The sequence below is a fragment of the Camelus bactrianus genome, chromosome 28 (assembly GCF_048773025.1).
Source record: "Camelus bactrianus isolate YW-2024 breed Bactrian camel chromosome 28, ASM4877302v1, whole genome shotgun sequence".
Lineage (NCBI taxonomy): Eukaryota > Metazoa > Chordata > Mammalia > Artiodactyla > Camelidae > Camelus > Camelus bactrianus.
The window spans coordinates 16,534,092-16,552,525 of NC_133566.1; the positions used below are offsets into that span (position 1 = coordinate 16,534,092).

At 43.1% G+C, this 18,434-nt stretch overlaps 2 protein-coding genes and 1 non-coding gene across 3 annotated transcripts in view; 2 read left to right on the forward strand and 1 right to left on the reverse strand.

The window, feature by feature from the left end:
- LOC105072155 (two pore channel protein 2) overlaps positions 1-3,521 on the forward strand; it is a 34,679-nt gene extending 31,158 nt beyond the window's left edge. Inside the window, exons 17-19 of the mRNA XM_074354661.1 lie at positions 686-799; positions 1,025-1,140; positions 2,041-3,521. Of these exons, the coding sequence (XP_074210762.1) occupies positions 686-799; positions 1,025-1,140; positions 2,041-2,186 (376 nt within the window). The 3' untranslated portion in view covers positions 2,187-3,521. The remainder of the gene's footprint in view (positions 1-685; positions 800-1,024; positions 1,141-2,040) is intronic.
- On the forward strand, positions 178-282 carry LOC123618077 (U6 spliceosomal RNA). The gene has a single exon (XR_006726447.1). It is a non-coding gene; the product is annotated as a U6 spliceosomal RNA (small nuclear RNA).
- A 1,650-nt stretch (positions 3,522-5,171) lies between the features above and the next one.
- BUB1 (BUB1 mitotic checkpoint serine/threonine kinase) overlaps positions 5,172-18,434 on the reverse strand; it is a 35,731-nt gene continuing 22,468 nt past the window's right edge. The window contains exons 15-25 of the mRNA XM_010959002.3: positions 17,906-17,987; positions 17,110-17,284; positions 15,460-15,547; positions 12,411-12,646; positions 11,126-11,269; positions 7,864-7,979; positions 7,400-7,561; positions 7,068-7,225; positions 6,795-6,969; positions 6,157-6,263; positions 5,172-5,782 (exon numbers count right to left, since the gene is read on the reverse strand). Of these exons, the coding sequence (XP_010957304.2) occupies positions 5,587-5,782; positions 6,157-6,263; positions 6,795-6,969; positions 7,068-7,225; positions 7,400-7,561; positions 7,864-7,979; positions 11,126-11,269; positions 12,411-12,646; positions 15,460-15,547; positions 17,110-17,284; positions 17,906-17,987 (1,639 nt within the window). The 3' untranslated portion in view covers positions 5,172-5,586. The remainder of the gene's footprint in view (positions 5,783-6,156; positions 6,264-6,794; positions 6,970-7,067; positions 7,226-7,399; positions 7,562-7,863; positions 7,980-11,125; positions 11,270-12,410; positions 12,647-15,459; positions 15,548-17,109; positions 17,285-17,905; positions 17,988-18,434) is intronic.

Genomic DNA, 18,434 nt, shown 5'->3' on the forward strand with positions numbered 1-18,434 from the left:
GGAGGCAGCACTAAGCTTTACTAGCCTGGAGCATCTCTGGAGGCTGACATCCCTAAATTGGCTCTTGGTGCCTTTGCTCAGAGGACCCGGACTGTGCAGAAACATGAAACGTTCACGGAGAATTGTCTACCAACACATGTTTGGTCTAAGCTTCCCCTTTAAATAAACTTTATTTTTGTGCTCACTCTGGCAGCATGTATACTAAAACTGGAATGGCACAGAAGATTAGCATGGCCCCTGCGCAAGGATAACATGCAAATTCATGCAATGTTGCATTATTTTTGCAGCTTAGAGGTAGGGGATTAAGAGGCACAAACTTTGTGTATAAAATAAGCTACAGGATATATTGTACAACACGGGGAATATAGCCAATTTTATTAATACCTCTAAATGGAGTCTAAAACCTTTAAACTCTAAAGGTTTAAATTTTTAGACCCTTAAAAACTGTGATTAAAAAAATTAACTATATTTTCTTCTTAATAGTCACTGCTTAAAAAGGATATAGAGGAAGAATAATTTTCCAGATGAAAGAAAGTTGTGCCCAATTCTTGAGAGACATTTTTGTTGTTTCTTCTCCATGTTGCATTTTCTTTGCAAAGATGGGCCTTTTAATTTGGGCTCAAACACTCTCCGGAGCCAGGATTCCCCGTCACCTGGACTACGACTGACTCCACCTCTTTCTCAGTATTTTCATAGCGTTCATCTTGGAGGCGTTTTTTGTGGCATATTCGTTAGAAAAAAGTGAAGTAGAAACTGCCATTGAGAAGAAGATTCAAGAGCTTGGAGTGGGGGTCCAAGAGTGAGTAGCATTTCCTGACATCCCGCATGGACTTTGTGGAATGTTCCCGGCAGGTCCTGACCACGTTTAATCACTGAGGCCTTGTGGCAGCCAGCCTGGTCCTGGGTGCCAGTTCTCGGGACCCTCACCAGCTACATGGGAGACAATGGGGCTGTGGCTGGGGGAACAGAGAGGGACTCATTGGAGGGACCTGGATGTGTTCATGCCGTCTTTTCCTCCCCAAAGGGAAAAAGTGCAGGATGGGAGGCTCATTGAGAACATGGATGCCAAGGACAGTGGCTTCATTGAAGATAACAAAAAGAAGGACTTGAAAGGACTGTACTTCAGAATTGCATCTAAAAGTAAGTCTTAAGCCAATGCGGAACTTCCTCCAATCCATCTTCCTCACTCACAGCAGCCAGTGAGATGTTTCCATAATGCAAATCTGACCTTCAGGGGCTTTCAGTGGCTCAAGGGTAAAGACAAGGGCCCCTGCCATGGCCTCTGGGGCCCACATGCTTGGTTCCCCTCAATATCTCAGCCTCTCTTCCTGCCCCCAGGACCCCCACTGCCTCTGCCCTTCAGCCCTGCTGGCCTTTACTTCCTTGGCTCCCCTGCTCCATCCTGCCACAGGGCCTTTGCACAGGCTTCCTGTGGTCTCACCTCGCCTGCATCATTAAGGCCCCATCTCCTGCAGGCCTCTGCTTAAGCAGCACTTCCTCAGGGAAGCCCCCAGGTACTCCTGTGCAGCCCCCTAGCTCTCCTCCTTTTGCACGTCACCTGCACATTCATCCTTAGGTGACTGGTCGCCATCCGTCTTCCCTGCAGACTTAAAGCTCCACATGTGCAGGGCTGTGTCTCTTTTCTCTCTCCATTGTATCCCCAGGGCCTCACAATGTGCCTGGGACATGGGGTCCCTTAACAACTCATTGTTTGGTCACTTTATTAATTCTCAGTGAATTAACGATTGCGGAAACCCAAACCCATCTGAGTCTCAGTTTGAGCTCTGGCGGGGCCGCCCTACTGCACACTTAGACCTTGGAGCACAGCGGAGTTCACAGGGGGAGGGGTGTGAGCGCGCTGCCCCAGAGGCGGCCGCCCTCCTCCATCCTTCCAGGAGGACCTTCTCCTTGGTCTCCAGAGCCTGCCGTGGCTGGGGAGCTCAGAGGCCTTCCTTCAGGGAAGCCTAGCTCTGCAGGGCTGGATGCGCCCCTCTGACGGCAACATGCGGGTCCCACGTGGCTCATTCTCCTTCCTCCCAGAGTACAGGACTGTGGACGCCTTGCTGCAGCAGATGTTTGAGTCTGAAATTGCTCCAGGGGAAGAAGGCCCTTCCTTGGAGGAGATTCTGAACTTCTCTCCTGCTGACATATACCCCAAGAATCCCAGTTTTGAAAACAGTGCCTGATCCAGGGCCTGCCAGGTCCCACGTGTCCGCAGCTGGAAGCCAAGATAAACTGTCGCTGCTGTTTGCATCCACTGCCTAGAGATCACTCTTCCAGCCCAGGCTCCCTTCTGTGTTCTGATAAACCTGTGAATCGGCCTCCCCTGTCCTGAGCGGCCGGCCCCCTGTGTCCCCTGGGGTCATTTCTAGGGCTGATAGTAGAAGGAGAGGAAAATCTGTGTGGAGGCTGCGGGGGGCATTTACACATATGTATGTACTTGGGGATGTCCTCTCAATGGGATATAAAAGCTTTATTTTTATATGATATTTTGCTATTTTATTAAATGAAGACTGCATTAGTCTTACCTGAGTGAATTTTGAATACTTAAATATACTGAAGGGATATGTTCCATCCAGTACAGTAGCTTTTAGATGCAGTGTTCATTCAAAATGGAGAAAAATATGAATGTAAAGATAAAATTCTGTCACAGTTGCTTCTTTTTCAGGGGAGGCTTTCAAAGTTTAATTAAATTACAATTATAGCAAGATGTTGAGCAAGTTGCTCTCTGAGGTCTCCTTCCCCAGCTGGAGACCTCTCGGCACAGTGACCTACTTCTTCCAGAAGATTAAAGGGATTTATTTTATTTATTTAAAACATTTTAAGTTGTGGTAAAATACAAAACATAAAATGTACCATTATAACCATTTCTAAGTGTAGTTTTAAGTGGATCCACATTGTTGTGCAACAGACAAAAAAAAAAAACCCCAAACCAACCTACTTGCTTGAAGTGCTTAAAGTGACTTGTTTGGACTGAGCCTTCCTCTGGGGACAAGGCTGCAGCCAGGAAATCAGATTAATTTGATGTCACGGGAGCCCTTGGCATAGCCTGGGCACCAGGTGGGCAGACTGAGGTTGCTGGTGTGGATGGCGGAGGGTGTCTTGGCTGTGATATAAGCTGAAGATTCAGGAACAGCAGACGGGCTGGCGGGGACACAGGACATGTCAACAGGGCTGGAAGCAAGGCCAGGAGTCTCCTTGCTCAAGAGCAAAGGCACCCACGGCTGCCTTTCATGGACACACATTTAGGTCTTTGTTTAGTAAGACAGCACCCTTATCTTCTTTAGTCTAGTTTCCTTTGAAAACAGACATTTTCAAGAGGGGGAAAAAAAAATCCCACAAATCTGGCTTTATCAGTGCTCAGCTGTTTTGACATTTTAATTAAGAGTAAATTTAACGTTGGTTTGTTGGATGAGGTCTGTTTCCAGATCATTTTCAACTGCCTTCTAATTTGTGTGTGTAATCAATTGTATAGGTTATACATTCTTCATTTTCAAAATAAAAACCTACTTGGAATCTCATTCTATTAATTTATCCTGCAGACACATTTGTATCTGCACTCATTTTTTTGTAGCAATAAAGTTGTGAAACTAATTGTCTCTAAATAGAGGAATGGGTAAATGAATTATGGTACATTCATACAGGGGAGTGGCACATAGCTGGACCAACACAGATGGAACGTGGGGCGAAAACACTGTCAAGTAGTGTTACAGTTTACGTTTGTAAAAAGAAATGGATGGATACTTCTTCAACGTGATTGAAAAAGCCTACCTCAGGCTAGTTAGTGGATAAACGTGGGAAGAGCGCCCCCTAGAGCAGGAGATGAGATGTGCAGCATCGCCCCTGACGGCCCACCTCTCATGGTCCTGGGCACAGGCAAGAGAAAAATCAGGCGCAAAAAATTGGCAAAGACATGAAACAAGCAGCATTTTCATAGTGATGGTTATTTACTTGGAAACTTCTACAGAACCAACTGAAAAGCTTTTTACAGAAATTAATAGGCATCATATATTCAAAGTACCAGCTAGAAAAAAAAAATGAAAAACTGACATCTGATTTAAAATAACAACCAAAAGTTTAGTCCTAAGTATTTAAATCAGTACTAATATAAAAACATTAGAAGACATTTTTCTTCTTATTTCTCAATTGAAGATAGCATTTTGAGACACAAAAGTAAAAAAAGTCTTAAAAACTTCATAAATCAGAGTACAAAACAAAATTAAAGAAAAAAATTCTTCCTGGTGACAGAAATCTTAAAAGTCAAGAGATAGATGACAAATTGGGACAATTTGTGCCACAAATACAAAGGGGTCCTACAAGTTAACCTGAAAAAGAGCAATCCAAGCCAAAAGTGGACAAAGAAGAGCGTTCACAGATAAAGAAAAAACATAGCTTTTGAACATACAAATATACTTGACCTAATGAATGCAAGTGAAGACCATAAGGAAACACCTCTTTGTCACCTGTCGAAGAGGCAAGGGTCAAAGAGCCTGACCTGTCCTGTGAGCAGATGTGGGCGGAACAGACTTCAACACCTGCGGGCACAGCCCTCCTGGGGCAACTTGGACTGTTGATACAAAATTTTACATGCAGTCACCTTTGACCCAGCAATTTCACCTCTAGGATTTTACACGACAGACTATGACTTTCTACCACATAACCAAATATCACACAGCCATTAAGAAGAACGAAACCATTCGACATGTGCTTACACTCTCCACTGTACAGTAAGTGAAAAAAGGCAGAATTGTGCTAGTTGTGTCAAAACATTATATAAATAGATATATGCATGGAATAATTTTTGGAAAGATACACAGAAGTAGGCCGAGGTCGCCTCTGGAATGGGGACCTGGTGGCTGGGAACGAGGGTGGGGGGAGGCGGAGATCACTGTGTCTTCTTGGAGTGGGTGTCCCGCCACCTTTGTTTCCATCATAGTGCTAAGGAAGGGGGCGGGGGGTAAGGTCAGCTCAGGTTATAGGCCCTTCTGGCCTTAAAAGTCAATAAACGCTAAGTTGGCTTCTTTAATTTTAGAGCCAATTAATGGTTTACAGGGCTTAGATAACTATTTTCAAGATCTGAGCTTTCGAGTGTACTTTGAAAAAACGAAGAGGCTTAATTAAGATTTATACCTGCAATACTTCCCGTGGGTAGCAATGAAGAAGAGGTACCATAAAGGACAGGCAAATTTTATTCATAAAAACTTAAAGTCTGCTGGATATATCTGGGGAATTTTTGTGTATTTTATACAAATATAAACTCTCCAATTTGGGGAAAAAAAACTGCCTTGGCTTTTTTCTTTTTCGGCTTAGAGTGAACAAACAGGTCAGTGATGTTAGAGAACGTCCACGTCCAGATTACCCTCACGAAGGCCTGTATCCCAAGAGCGGCCCAGTCAGTCAGCCTGATGCACAGGGACTTAACGCGTTGCGTATTTTATTGAAATATTTGTAACAACTATGTCACATGGATATACTTTGTGGACTTAATTTTTAAGAAACATTCACATGAACAGTAAGTGTGGAAACACCAGGGCTCAGAGCCGGCAGGCAGCGTCTGCAAAGTGACTTTCAGGGAGGGTCCACATTTTATTTTCGAGAACGCTTGTATTCTAAGAGCAGCACAATTAGCCTGTTACGTAGGGTCTTAATCTTGTTTGCATAGTGTTCTTGAAGTACTTTCTTCAGCTTTTGCCTTAACAAATCCAAAGATGGAAAATGATGACAGTCTGGTATATTCAACATTATGTGGAAAAATTCACTCCACGTATCCAGATGAGGAAGCCTGGAGGGACAAAGCAGAAAGGAAGAATGAAATGCAGCCTTCAGCATGCAGGGACCCCACTCTTAAGCCTCTGACTTCACTGTACCTAAACACAACTTAATGCATTAAGAATGGAAATGTTGACTCTATTATAAATAAGAGAAATTAAAGATCCAATTAAATATCTACACACACCTTGTTCCACACAAGTTACAGATGGAGACACAGAGGTACTTAGCTTGCTCGCTGCACCTGGGGCCCAGGACTCTGCTATTTTATCACATGTCCCAGGGCCTGAGTTTCCACGCGGGGGCAAAGAGCCATCTTCCACCAGGTGGAGCCCAACATTCTACTATATTTGTTCTTTTCACTGTAGCGCTGATGCTAATACCCACCTTCTAAACAGACCTTCAGGCCTCCAGATGCCCCCTTCATGTCTCACTTTCATGTAAGTGCCAAAAAGCATGCAGTACACTGTTGCGGCAACTCCAAAGTAATCGATCTATAAAGAAAACACGGGTATTGGTGACCAAGATAGTAATTTACATGAGTATATTACGCTGTCTAACTTGTGCAGCAGATACAAGAAATCACAGCAAATAAATAAGCAGAGGATTCCATTCCTAAAGAACTGTAGAAGCTGTGTGCCAGCCCTCTCACTGCCATGCCCCATGAATGCTTCTAGGCTTTGCTGGAGGCTTCCATGGACAGCAGATCACCCACCGCCTCCTGAGGCAGCGTCTTGGGAAGCTCTGTTTTTCTTGAGCTCCTGTGTCCTTCAGGTTGTCACACGGAGGCAAACACATCAATCCGCTAGGAAGTCCTCCCAGCTCCTTCCCGGGGGGCGGGCTGCGTTCTCTCACTGCACCTCAACCCTCCTGTGGTGTGACGTGTTTGTAACTGACAACTCTGGAGCTTGGTCTAAATCCAAGGACAGAAGAAGACTAGGCCAGCTCAGACTAACTAGGGGCCCAAACTCATTCTGCAAATACAGTGAGCGAAACGTTTTCAGGTCTCTCACTTTAGTCTCTACCTGGTAGTTCCAGGGCTTGTTACTGATCATCTCAATACACTGAAACCCAGATGTTTCACACTTTCCCGTAAATGCAGTTCCTTTTGGAAAGAGCTTCATGTCTATGCTCTGACCCAGGTCAATCAGTGCCAAGCCAGCAGATAGATCATCATCTTCACCGTCTTGTTCCAAAAATCTACATCAAACACAAACAAGGGTCAGGCTGCGTGAGCACAGACAGTGAGAGACGGCCGGGGAAACGGTAAGGGAACCCGTTGCAAATGCACCACTTGCCTGTTTCCGAGAATGAAGTTGTCTGGCTTGATGTCTCCGTGGATGATCTCGCAGCCGTGGATCTGTTCAATCATGGAGAGCATTCTGATAGCGAAAGAGAGGACTAGGGCTTGTGGCATTGCCTTCTCGGGGGTATTTTTATAGAGGTTGACAGCATTCTAGAAACAGTGGAAAGTGGAGTCCTGAGTTGGCTGCATAGGATTAACGGAAGTTTAAGTCAAGCGCTTTGCCCACCTCGCTACTCCAATAAAAGCTCCAATTAGAAAAAGGTATATCAAGGCACAAGCCAAAAATGTGCTTCAGATTCACGTCCTCAAAGTGAACACACTTACTAAGAGTGTCCCGTAGCTGTAGAGCTCGCCGACCAACACGCTGCCGTTCTGGAACAGGTGGGCAGAGTAGAATTTGATGAACATGTGCCGCGCACTTGGCTTCAGTCTCTCCATCAGCTGGGTCCCCACGTAGAACTCCCAGGGGCTGGCGGGCTTCTGGACCTGCAAATCAGGCATGTGACATTCATACCCAGCTCACATTCTGGAAAATGACGGCAAGAAAGCAACTTCAGTCCAATCAAGGACGTGGGGTGGGAGGTGCTGACAAGCCAGGAACGGCCGCCGCAGTGCGGGACTTGCTGCAGGGTGACTTAAGTGGCGAGGCGCTTCTGAATCTTCTTTGTGGGATAGTTTTGTTTCTTAAGTGCTGACATTAGACCTAAATGAAACCATCATCTTAAAAAAAAAAAAGGCTGGCAAACTCAAGTTCTAAAATTCATTTCTATATTGTACAGATCATCTACCTTCAAAATAAATTTCTGTTTATTTTTGCTGTCGTTCACATCCCCGTGGGTAACTTCATAGACTTGGGCGAAGGCCCCTTCTCCCAGCAGGTGATCAACATAGACCAGCAAAGAACCTGAGAAGACAGAAATGTCAAAATGAAGAGAAGGCTCAAAGCACTAAAGATTTTCCAAAATGAAGTGTTTGTACATTTTTCTTGGTGCTTGAATTGCTTTAATAAATAAAAATGGATATTGCTCCCTTAGGAAATATTTTTCCAGTCTTACACAAAAGTTAAGAAAATACCTGCCATAAAATAGCCCCTTTTTCTATTTCTTTTATTTATTTAATTCAAGTATAGTTGATGTACAGCATTACATAGGTCATGGGTGGTCAGTACAGTGGTTCACAATCTTTATAGGTTCTGCTCCACTTACAGTTATTGTGAAACACGGGCTGCGCTCCCCATGCTGTGCAATACATCCTTGTAGCTTACTTTATAGCCAGTCGTTTGTTCCTCTTACTCCCCTCCCACCTTCCCTCTCCCCACTGGGAACCACTAGTTTGTTCTCTGTGTCTGTGAGTCTGTCTTCTTTATTATATTCACTAGTTTGCTGTACTTTTTAGGTTCCACATATAAGTGATATCAGACAGCGAAGGAGCCCTGTTTTAAAGGGAGGTGACGGAGGAGCAGGAGCAGCACCGCGGGCCCGGCTGTCCCTTTGCAGCAGGACCTCGGGCGGCCGTCCTCTCTTCACCAGGGGCCTCAGATTCAAAGGGGTCATCCCTGTGCTGCCGACTTGGTGGTACGGCTGTGATGTCAGAAGGAGCACAAGCAGTCTCTGCGAAGTACTGAAGGAGCTCTAACATGCTGCTGGGAAGTCCGAGTGTTTTACATCAGAGTAGAAAGGGCAGGGTATAATTGTACCAGTATTTCTAATGGAGAATTTAAAAAAATTTATGCAATAAACCTTCTATTTTAGAAAATTTTTTGATTTATAGAAAAGTTGCAAAGATAGAGTTTCTGCATGTCTTGCACCCAGTTTCCCCTGCTGTTAACTTTTACATGACCACGGTACTCTTGTAACAAATGAGAACCAACACTGGAATGTTGCTGCTAACTAAACTCCACACTTCATTCCGATTTCACTAATTTTCCCCTAATGTTCTAGGACACATTTATCAAGCCTCTTCAGCTGCTACTAGGCTGTGACAGTTTCTAGCTTTTTGTTTCACTGGTCAGGTAAGTTGCAGAATGCCCCTCAAACTGCATTTGTTTTGATATTTTTCAGTAATGCTGGGGTTGCTGGTTTGGGGAGAAAGACCACAGAGGTAAAGTTGTAAAAGATGGTCAGTTTTTTAAAAAAAGAATCACATGTTTAAAATCAAGTATAAAAAAGGAGCTTCCTGGTTTCTAGCAGCATATAAGGAGTTTGGAAGTTATCACTCTACCCTCATGGTAAGAAAAAGCTAAACGAACTAAAAATCAACAACTGTCCTTAGATCTGTTAGAGAACTGAGGTCACAGGGAAACCGTTGCCCCCAAACTGAGGGGACAGACAGGAAAATACACAGAATAGCAGCTTGCCGGGGCAGAGGCCCACGAGCAGACAGCACCACTGAAGCCATTGCCGGGGGCACAGGGAGTGGAGGGGGGCTGTTACAACAGGAAGAACCAATGTCTCAGACCTCACTTAAGAACAAGCCTCTAGGGAAACCCAAGGACAAGAGGGGAGATAGAAATAAGGACACAAAGGGGAATTTTAGCCTTTGATACCTACAGCCAACAGCAAATAGTAAACACAGCCTAATCCCAAACCAGATATGCATAAACCTTACACTAAGGGCCTATTCATCTTAGTTCCTTTCACCCAGAATATGATCTCTGGCTTCTATTAAAAACTACAAGTCATACTAAGAGACAAAACACACAGCTTGAAGAGACAGAGCAAGTATCAGAACCAGACACACATAGGGAAAAGATTTTGTAATTATAAGACCAGGAATCAAAAAAAAATTACGATTAATATGCTAAGGGCTATGACGAAAAAAGTAGACAATATGCAAGAAGAGATGGGCAACGAAAGCAGGCAAATACAAACTCTGAGAAGGAGTCAAAAGGAAAGGCTAGAAATAAAGAAGGATCATAACACACATGGAGAGTCTTTGCTGGGCTCATGAGCAGGCTGTACGTGGCTGGGAAGGAGTCTGAGCCTGACAACACGCAACAGAAACTTCCCAAACTGAAGTGCAGAGAGAAAAATAAAATGAAAAACATGAAAACTCAGATCAGAAAAGTGTAGGAAAAGGACTAGATGAAGATAAAGTCTTTTATTTTTCTTATTCTTAGTTGATCTAACAGATAACTGTTCAACATAATAGCAACAACGTGTTTGCTAAGTACAGCCTGTGGGTGAGTGACATGAGCGACAGGGGTGCCGTGAGGGAGAGGAGGGAGGCACTGGTGGCATCCTGTGGCAAGGGGCTCTGCTGCTGTGAGGTGGGACAGTGCTGCTGGGAGGTAGGCACGGATTACTCGTAAATGTACACTGCAAACTCTAGGGCAACCACCAAAAAAAAAAGAAAAAAAGAAGTATAATTGATGCCCTAAGAGAAGAGAGAAAATGGAATTCTATAAGTAATTAAGAGCAGAGAAGGCAGAAGGAGACTGAAAGACAAAAAAGGAAACGAAGAACAAGGGCAATGAGTCGAAAATAGGAACAAACACAGTAGATACTAATCCAACCATCACATGAGATAAAAATACAAGACCCGATTACACGCCGTCTACAAGAAACACACCTTAAATACAAAGACACAGATAAATTAAAAGTAAAGGCGTGGAGACAGATACACCATGCTAACGTTAATCAACGGGAAGCTGGAGCAGTTGTATTAATTTCAGACACAGGAGACTTAAAAGTAAGGAAAGTTATCAGGGGTAAAGAAAGGCATTACATAATGATACAGGGGTCAGTTCTCCAAGAAGACGTAACAGTTCTCAATGGGTCTGAGTCTAAGAACAGAGCATCAAAATAGCGAGGCAAAAATGGACAGACTCACAAGAAGATTTGCCTTTTAAAAGTTATAGTCCCAACAGCAATCAGAACCCCAGTCATGGCTTAACAGACTGTTCTTAATACTACAGATAAACTCTTTTATTGGAAGTAGGAGTAGGGGTGGAGGGGTGGGGTGGGGCCAGGAGGAGAAACACACACCAGTTATCATCACCTTTCCATGATGAGAAAAGACTTGAAGTTTTATTACCCATATGGTTCTTACCCAATTGAAACTCAGTCTTGGGCTTGATGGCTGGAAGTCTACAATGCCATTCATAAGTATTTGGATAGGAAGTCACTGGTTTAGGAAGCCCAGACAGAAGTTTGAGAATCAACTCCTCATCCCAAGGATCCTCAATAGTGAAGTCTTAAAGGAACAAGAACAAAAAAGAAAATGAATTCAGTACCCAAGAATTTTACCAAATGAATTACAGATAAAGCAAGTAGAGACATTTCATTAAATGAGCTTTCAAAAGCCTTATCTTTAAAGAGCATTGATTCAAATAATAAACCACCATTTTCAAAAGTCAAATAGTCCACTATTTGTCATTTAAGATCTACAGATGTGATCAATATTCAGTTGTGCAAAGGAAATCAACACCAAGGGCATCTGTCCTAGATCCTGCCTTTAACACAATTATGGGCACATGTCTTAAAGGCAGACTTGGAGATGAGTTACTCCAACCTGCTCAGATATATACTTTTTAAAGTGATTTTCCGCTTCTATTCATAAAGCACGTTGCCTTCTAACACTTAGATTGCCTATGTTCAGTCTGTATGTATGAGATGTACTTTGGGTCCACAAAGACACACAGAGAAACCATTTCTAAAGGGAAGAAAAGTTTCCTTCCAATTTAGAATGCTATAAAAAATTGTCAGTGGCAGTTAATCAAAGATGAATCCAACCTGATGAACACCTACTTAGTGCTAAGCAGACGTGGGGCACTGCTCTCAGCATGTGCTGTTTAGTAACTCACCCGTCCTCAGAACAGGCTCTTAGCAGTACCATCATCGCCGCCCCTTTATAGAAATGAGGGCCACAGAGAATTGAAATAATCGTGGTCAAGATCACAGGGCAGCCTAAGAAGGGGACCCAGGATTAGAATCCAGCTAGTCTGTCTCCAGTCTGTCTGAACCACTATGCAAGACCATTTCGGCGTAACCTTGGGGGCGGGGCTGGGGTCCTTTAATCCTGAGCCTCTTTACTTTTCTGTAAAATGGGGATAACAGGATTAGATAAAATGCCTGGCACATAGTGGGCCCTCCAGTTCCAATTCCCTCCAACAGTAGATATTTTGATTCCTTTTAAAATTAAAACAAATTAAATCAGTCCTTCGCGTATGCTACTGCTGTGCTGCCTCGTGATATGGCACACAAGTCTTGTCTAAATTTGTGTCCTACTCAGCGACATTCCAGTCCCTGCTCTTTGAGCTCCTTTCATGGGGTAGCTTGAACCAGGCTACTGTCCTCATCCTGGGGAGCAATTAAGATTGAGCATCTGTTCATACTTGGAACATCGATATTCCTGAGTGGACCGATCTGCATCTGTCCCGCCTGGGGCCTCACGCTGGTGTCTGATGGGCCCTCTGCAGTGACAAAGTCAGGGTCTGTGAGTTTACAAGCCTCGAGGCCCCGCTCTGCCTCGCTGGTCAGCACGGCTGCAGAAGGCTGGCCCAGGCGGAGCAGGGATGCCGAAGGAAGCTCTGTGGGGAACGCTGGTTCCAGGCTTTTCTCTTGAACTGGACTGCATGTGTTAAAGGGACAGAGAAGAGGAAACAAAACACAAGTGATTAGAAGCCTATTGGGTTTGGTCACATAAAAGTCCCACAAAACAGTTTCCTTTTTATTCTAGAAATGACATTTCAAAGCTGCTTCAAAAAGAGTTGGTTAAAACATTTTCTTCAGACAAACAAATATATGCAAATACACAACTAGTACAATATGAATAGAAATCAAATAAAAAACATGGTAAAATGTTAGATAAACAGATGAGGTGATACACTGGATATTCTTTAGGGGCAAATGTTGGGAGGAATGGGTTTATTCCCCAAGCTGTCTCCTAAGCATCACTACTGTACTCGAGACTGAATGTTTACCTTTATTCCCAAAACAGCTTGTTTCATAAGACTGAGACAAACAGAAAATGTCAGCCATAATCCAACATCCTAACCACAGTACATTTACACACACACACGCACGTGCATGCGCACACCTGACGCTCATCATTCATGGATTCCATATTTGTGAATTTACCTACATGCAAACATTCATTTTTAATCTTCAAACCAACACGCATGGTGTTTTTGCCATGCAACTTCATGTTGCATTTTTACTTCTTGCCACAGGCATTTTTCTTACTGTGAATTTTTTAAAAAATAAACAAATTTTGGAATAATTTTAGATCTAAGAAGCTGCTGCAAAGATAATAGAGAATTTCCATATACTCCTTGCCCAATTTCCTCTAATGTTACCATCTCACATTATAGTGGCTCTTCCATCAAAATCAGTAAGCCAACATTTGTTATATTACTATGAACTAACCTCCAGACCTTGTTTGATTTCACCAGTTTTTCCACAAGGCCCCGTGTTTGCTCCAGGATCTGGTGGTGGACACCACGTTGCATTTAGCTGTCAGCCTCCTTACTTTCCTCTCCCCTGACAATTTCTTAGTCTTTCCTAGTTTCCCAAGACTCTGCCAGTTTCAAGGAGTGCTGGCCAGCTATTTTGTAGACTGCCCCTCAGTCTGGGTTTCTCTCCTATTTCTCTCATGACTAGACTGTGAGTGCTGGTTTGGGGAGAGCAGCACAGAGGTGAGATGGCATCTCCTGCACAGCGTCACCACGAGCCACCACTGGTGATGCTGACCCCGACCACCTGGGAAAGGTGGTGTCTGCCAGGTTTCTCCAGAGTCCTCCTGTGGATTTTAGTGACTGTACACCATCTAACCCAGGGGGTGTAGGCTTCCCTGCCTCTGAGCCACGGAACATACTTCCAGTATTTTGTATCACAACAAAACAGACATTTCCAAACCCATGCACATGACTACAAGCAACATGAGCGCCCACATCACTGTGGGTGCAGGAATGATTAATAAAATCATTTTCCCTTTTCTATAAAAATGTGAATTTTGGTTAACTTTCTAGCTCTTCTCCTCCACCAAAAACTACACAGGTAGGAATATCACTGTCATTATTACTTATGGTAAAAAGTAACTGTATCTAGCTTGGAAGAATTGTGAACATGCGCGGAGAACCCAGAGCCCCAGGCTCAGGCGTGATGACCCCTGTAATGGGCCTGTCCCTTGTGGGGACCCTGGAAACCAAATCCATGCAGTGTCACAAGAGCCACTCACTCCCAGGAGATGAGGCTTCAAAGCTAGGGAAGCCTCTGTCCCTGGGTCCTAAGTGAGTCTTGTTTCTTTGCAGCTTAACTGTTGCATGGGGTCAAAAACAACAGTTTCTTGGACAGCATTACCCTGCTGCTGACTGAGATTTCTGTCCTGTGTACTTCTAAATTACTCTTATGCCAAGTGTGGCCTATGGTCGTCCCATGAGGCAAGAGTTCAGCTGCACACAGGAAGATCCCTGTGGGCAGTAAGAGACTATGCCCGTCAGGTAGAATTTTAGATTAAAAGGTAAAGTCTATTTAATTTGCATTAATTTTAGTATTAGTGAGTTAACCTTTTTCCTTATGTTTATTCACTCTTTTTTTCTTTTATAAGTTCTGCACATGTCCTTTTATCCAGTCATTTATTTACTGGGGTCTTAGCTCAAGAGGTTTTTGATAATAAGAGGCTGTGCAGCGTAGTGGTTAGAACAAGAGTTCTGAGATCAGAGACACGGGTTCATATTCCGGGGCTGCAAACTAGAAGGTGTACGACTTTAGGCCGTTTATTTAGCCCACTCACCCTGGTTTCCTCTTCTGTAACTGTAGAAAAGGACGGTTCCTACAACTGAAGTCACTGTAAGGGTTAATTAAAGGGTGCAGTGCATGGAAAGCCCCGTGCAGGAACAGGCCCAATACTCACAAGGCTGTAGCTCCTACCAGCGTCTATTACATTTACCAGACTATTCAAATACGGTGAATTTTACGTCTGCAAAGCATGAATGTATGTACAGTAAGTCTGCACCCTGCACCAAAACCTAAGAGGCTTAAACATTCTATCTTCCTCCTCTTAAAAGAAAGTTACTGATTTTCTCAATTATAATGGGTATGAGGAAGCAACCACGTGCTGCTCACGTAGTCTTTAAGTGTCACGGTCTCTGACTGGTAAGAGTGTCTGCAGTTCTGCTCCCACGTCACTGACATCAGTCACAGAGACGGTGCCCCCAGGGATTCTGTGAGACTCCAGCTGCCTCCCTCACTGCCCTGATGCACCAGTGCTCAGGTTGATCATTCTATTCATATTTACAGAGAACACCTTCCGACTGAAAGCTGCAAATCAGTAAAAACTCTAGCAGCCTTCAAGGGCTGGAATGAGGTTTTCCCTTACAGCTTAGAAAGCAAAGCTAGAATGAAGATGGAGAGTGAGGGCACCACGTGCACCCCCCACAATACCTGCACTTTCCCTCTTTTGAAGGTTCCACCGTGTTTCCTTCACAAGAATCCAACGTCACATGGGTGTACTGTCTTGCCATCACATTTTCTGAAATATACAGAAAATCAGAGACAGACATTACACACACCCGTATGATTTCAGATGGTTACAAAGTCCAGAGTTCCTTTTTACACTGACCTTCATTATAGTTTCAAATAGAGTTCCATGGCAAAATGTGCTATATTTAAAAAATGGGAATAAGTCAATTAAAAAAATTCTACTACTATACGTGAATGTTTCGACCTTATACATTTAACCTACACAACCCTTTAAAAGAGTCCAGAGAGCAGCAGGTCCCCTGTGGACAGGATGACAGGCCACAGGAAGGAATGGTGGCAGTGCACACCCTGCTCTGGGAGAACCTGATGACAAGGACACAGAGAATAAAAGGCTGCACACTTTCGGAGGCAGAGGTCTTAGTGTCTTTCAGTCTAAGCTGCCTTATTCAGTCCATGTTTAGTTGACTGAGCTGATTTAGTATTTACATCAGTACTTACTGGCAGTACTTACTACTACTCCCTTTAATTAAAAAAAAAAAGTCTATCTAAGGAGAGACAAACTAGACAGGGCAGAAATACAGAGTACACGTCTCCCAAGCGATGCTGACAGAGTGCAGAGCCAAGCACCACACGGGACCAAACTCTATCAGACATGGCCCCACGGAGCAGGTGCTAAAGTTTCTTAGTGCTAGAACACTGGCTTCTGCTTGCACAACCAAAGGGGCAAACACTCTAAGAAAAACCAATATTGACTTTTTGAAAGACTCTTGACTGTTAAACAGGTTAAGTTTTCCAGATGAAAAGGCTTTATTTTACATTTTTAAAAATTGAAGTAGCAAGTTTGTGATAGCACTTGTCCAAGTTTCAACTAAACCTTCCTTTAAAATTCAGGAAAGAAAGATAACATATTTGGTTAGCACTCTAAGAAAAAAATTTTTGTTCCTTAGTTAAAAATGTTTAGGTCTACAGGCTCAGACCTCACACTAAAATGAGCTTTCATCTAGGGGATGAAATCCTTCACTGCTGCTTCAGGGAACGACTGCCATTTAAACAAACAAACAAAAAGTGCCAGGAGTGATGGCGTCTGGCTAACAAATGAGTCGTTATCAAATGGTAAAGTGGTCCCAGATCTCAGCACAGGCCCACCTGGGATACTGCAGACCACTGCAGGCAAGCGGATAACACAACAAAGCAAGTCACACAAATTTTTTGGTTTCCCAGTACATAAAGAAGTTATGTTGACTGTAGTATGTACACTGTAGTATTAAGTGTACGATAGCATTGTGTCTAAAAAACAATGTACGTACCTTAACTTAAATAAACCTTCACCCCATACAAGTGGGTTGGTCTTTGTAGCTCTTCTTTTAAATGCTTCTATAGGTTTTCCTCCTGTTCTACCTATAATCTAAGTTACGAAACTTTAAAAATGCACACAGACTTTATGAAGACAGTAATGCCAAAAGAAAAAACTCATGTGTGTAATAATACAATGAATGGATTTTAACTTTCCTCTTTATGGTTTTCAAAATTCTCATTTAGAATTTTCCAGAAGAAAACTATAACTGTAAAAGAACTGAAGTCGGCAGATGGGGCACTAAGTGTAATGCACACCTTTATCCTCTAGAGGGTGCCCTGAATCCACCGGAGGTTTGTGGAAGGGCGTGGACGCGAGCCGGGCGGCAGCCGTGAAGTCTCCCGGGCTCCTGGGACTGGGGGCCAGGGCTCTGGTGCAGCGGACGCCCCACACGGTTGAATCATCCAAAAGCTCTTCAGTGTGAGGCACTTCCTACAACGAGAGAAGAAACAGAAAAAAGCAGCAATCTCTCTGTTTCATACACAAAATTTAACACATTAATACTTTTTAAGATTAAAAAAAATGAGAAATTTTGATTCTTTAGAGGAAATAGATGTAACTCCTGGCTAACACCTAGCCAAGGACATTGTGGTTCTATTTTTTCCCCTGGAACTTGGACATTTCATCTTTAACACACTCTGTGGAGTTATACCACATGCAGGAGTCAAGTTTTGTTTACCAATTTTTACTTTTTCTTTTTTTTAATTTGAGAAGTCTAGATCTACAGAGTAATTACAAAGATGGTACAGAGTTCCCTTACAGCCTTTATCAAACTTCTAAGGTCTTGAAATAATATATATACCCGCATGGTTCCTCCAGGATACTATCAAAATCATTTTTCAGTTTCTATTATCTACCATAGTGCATGGTGTCTAATAGATTCGCAAATAATTATAGAATAATGTTCTAAAAACCACACTCTTCACATAACATTCTATTTTTCAGCACAGTTTTTAAAATACACCATCTCATTTGACTGGCACAGTTGTTTGGTAAAATGGAGAGAAAAGGGTTGCATGACCCACTTCATGGACGAAGCAGAGATTTACTTACATTTGGTTTTGAAGGAAATCTGCTCATGGAACGTTCTCCGAAGGTCCTGGCTCCTGCAGGTTTGTTTTTAGGCTGTGGTAATCTAAGGAAAGATGTGCAAAATTACAAATAGCAAAATACGCTAAGGAAATACACTTTACCACTTTAGCTAGGGTGCTAAAAACATTCTCCACTTACTTAATTAGTTAATATCTATATACATATTCCTTACTTTTACAGCGATTGTAGCAAAACTGAGTGCCAAGTTGAATTAACTTGACTATGTACATAAAAGTCGATCCACAGTTACTTAAGCGAGGATGAAAAATACTGAAATTCTATTACACTGAAGTTATAAATTATAAGAACAAACAGAGTTAGGGTGTGGCCAACAGAATGGCACGGATGCCACACATTTTATGCCTTGTTCCCAGTGCTTGGTCTAGCTGTGGAGTATGAATCTCTTCCACATCATGATACCTTTTATCCACGTGGACACTCTCTTTCCATGGTTTAAATTATTAACAGTGAAAACTCCTGGAGCTAACCT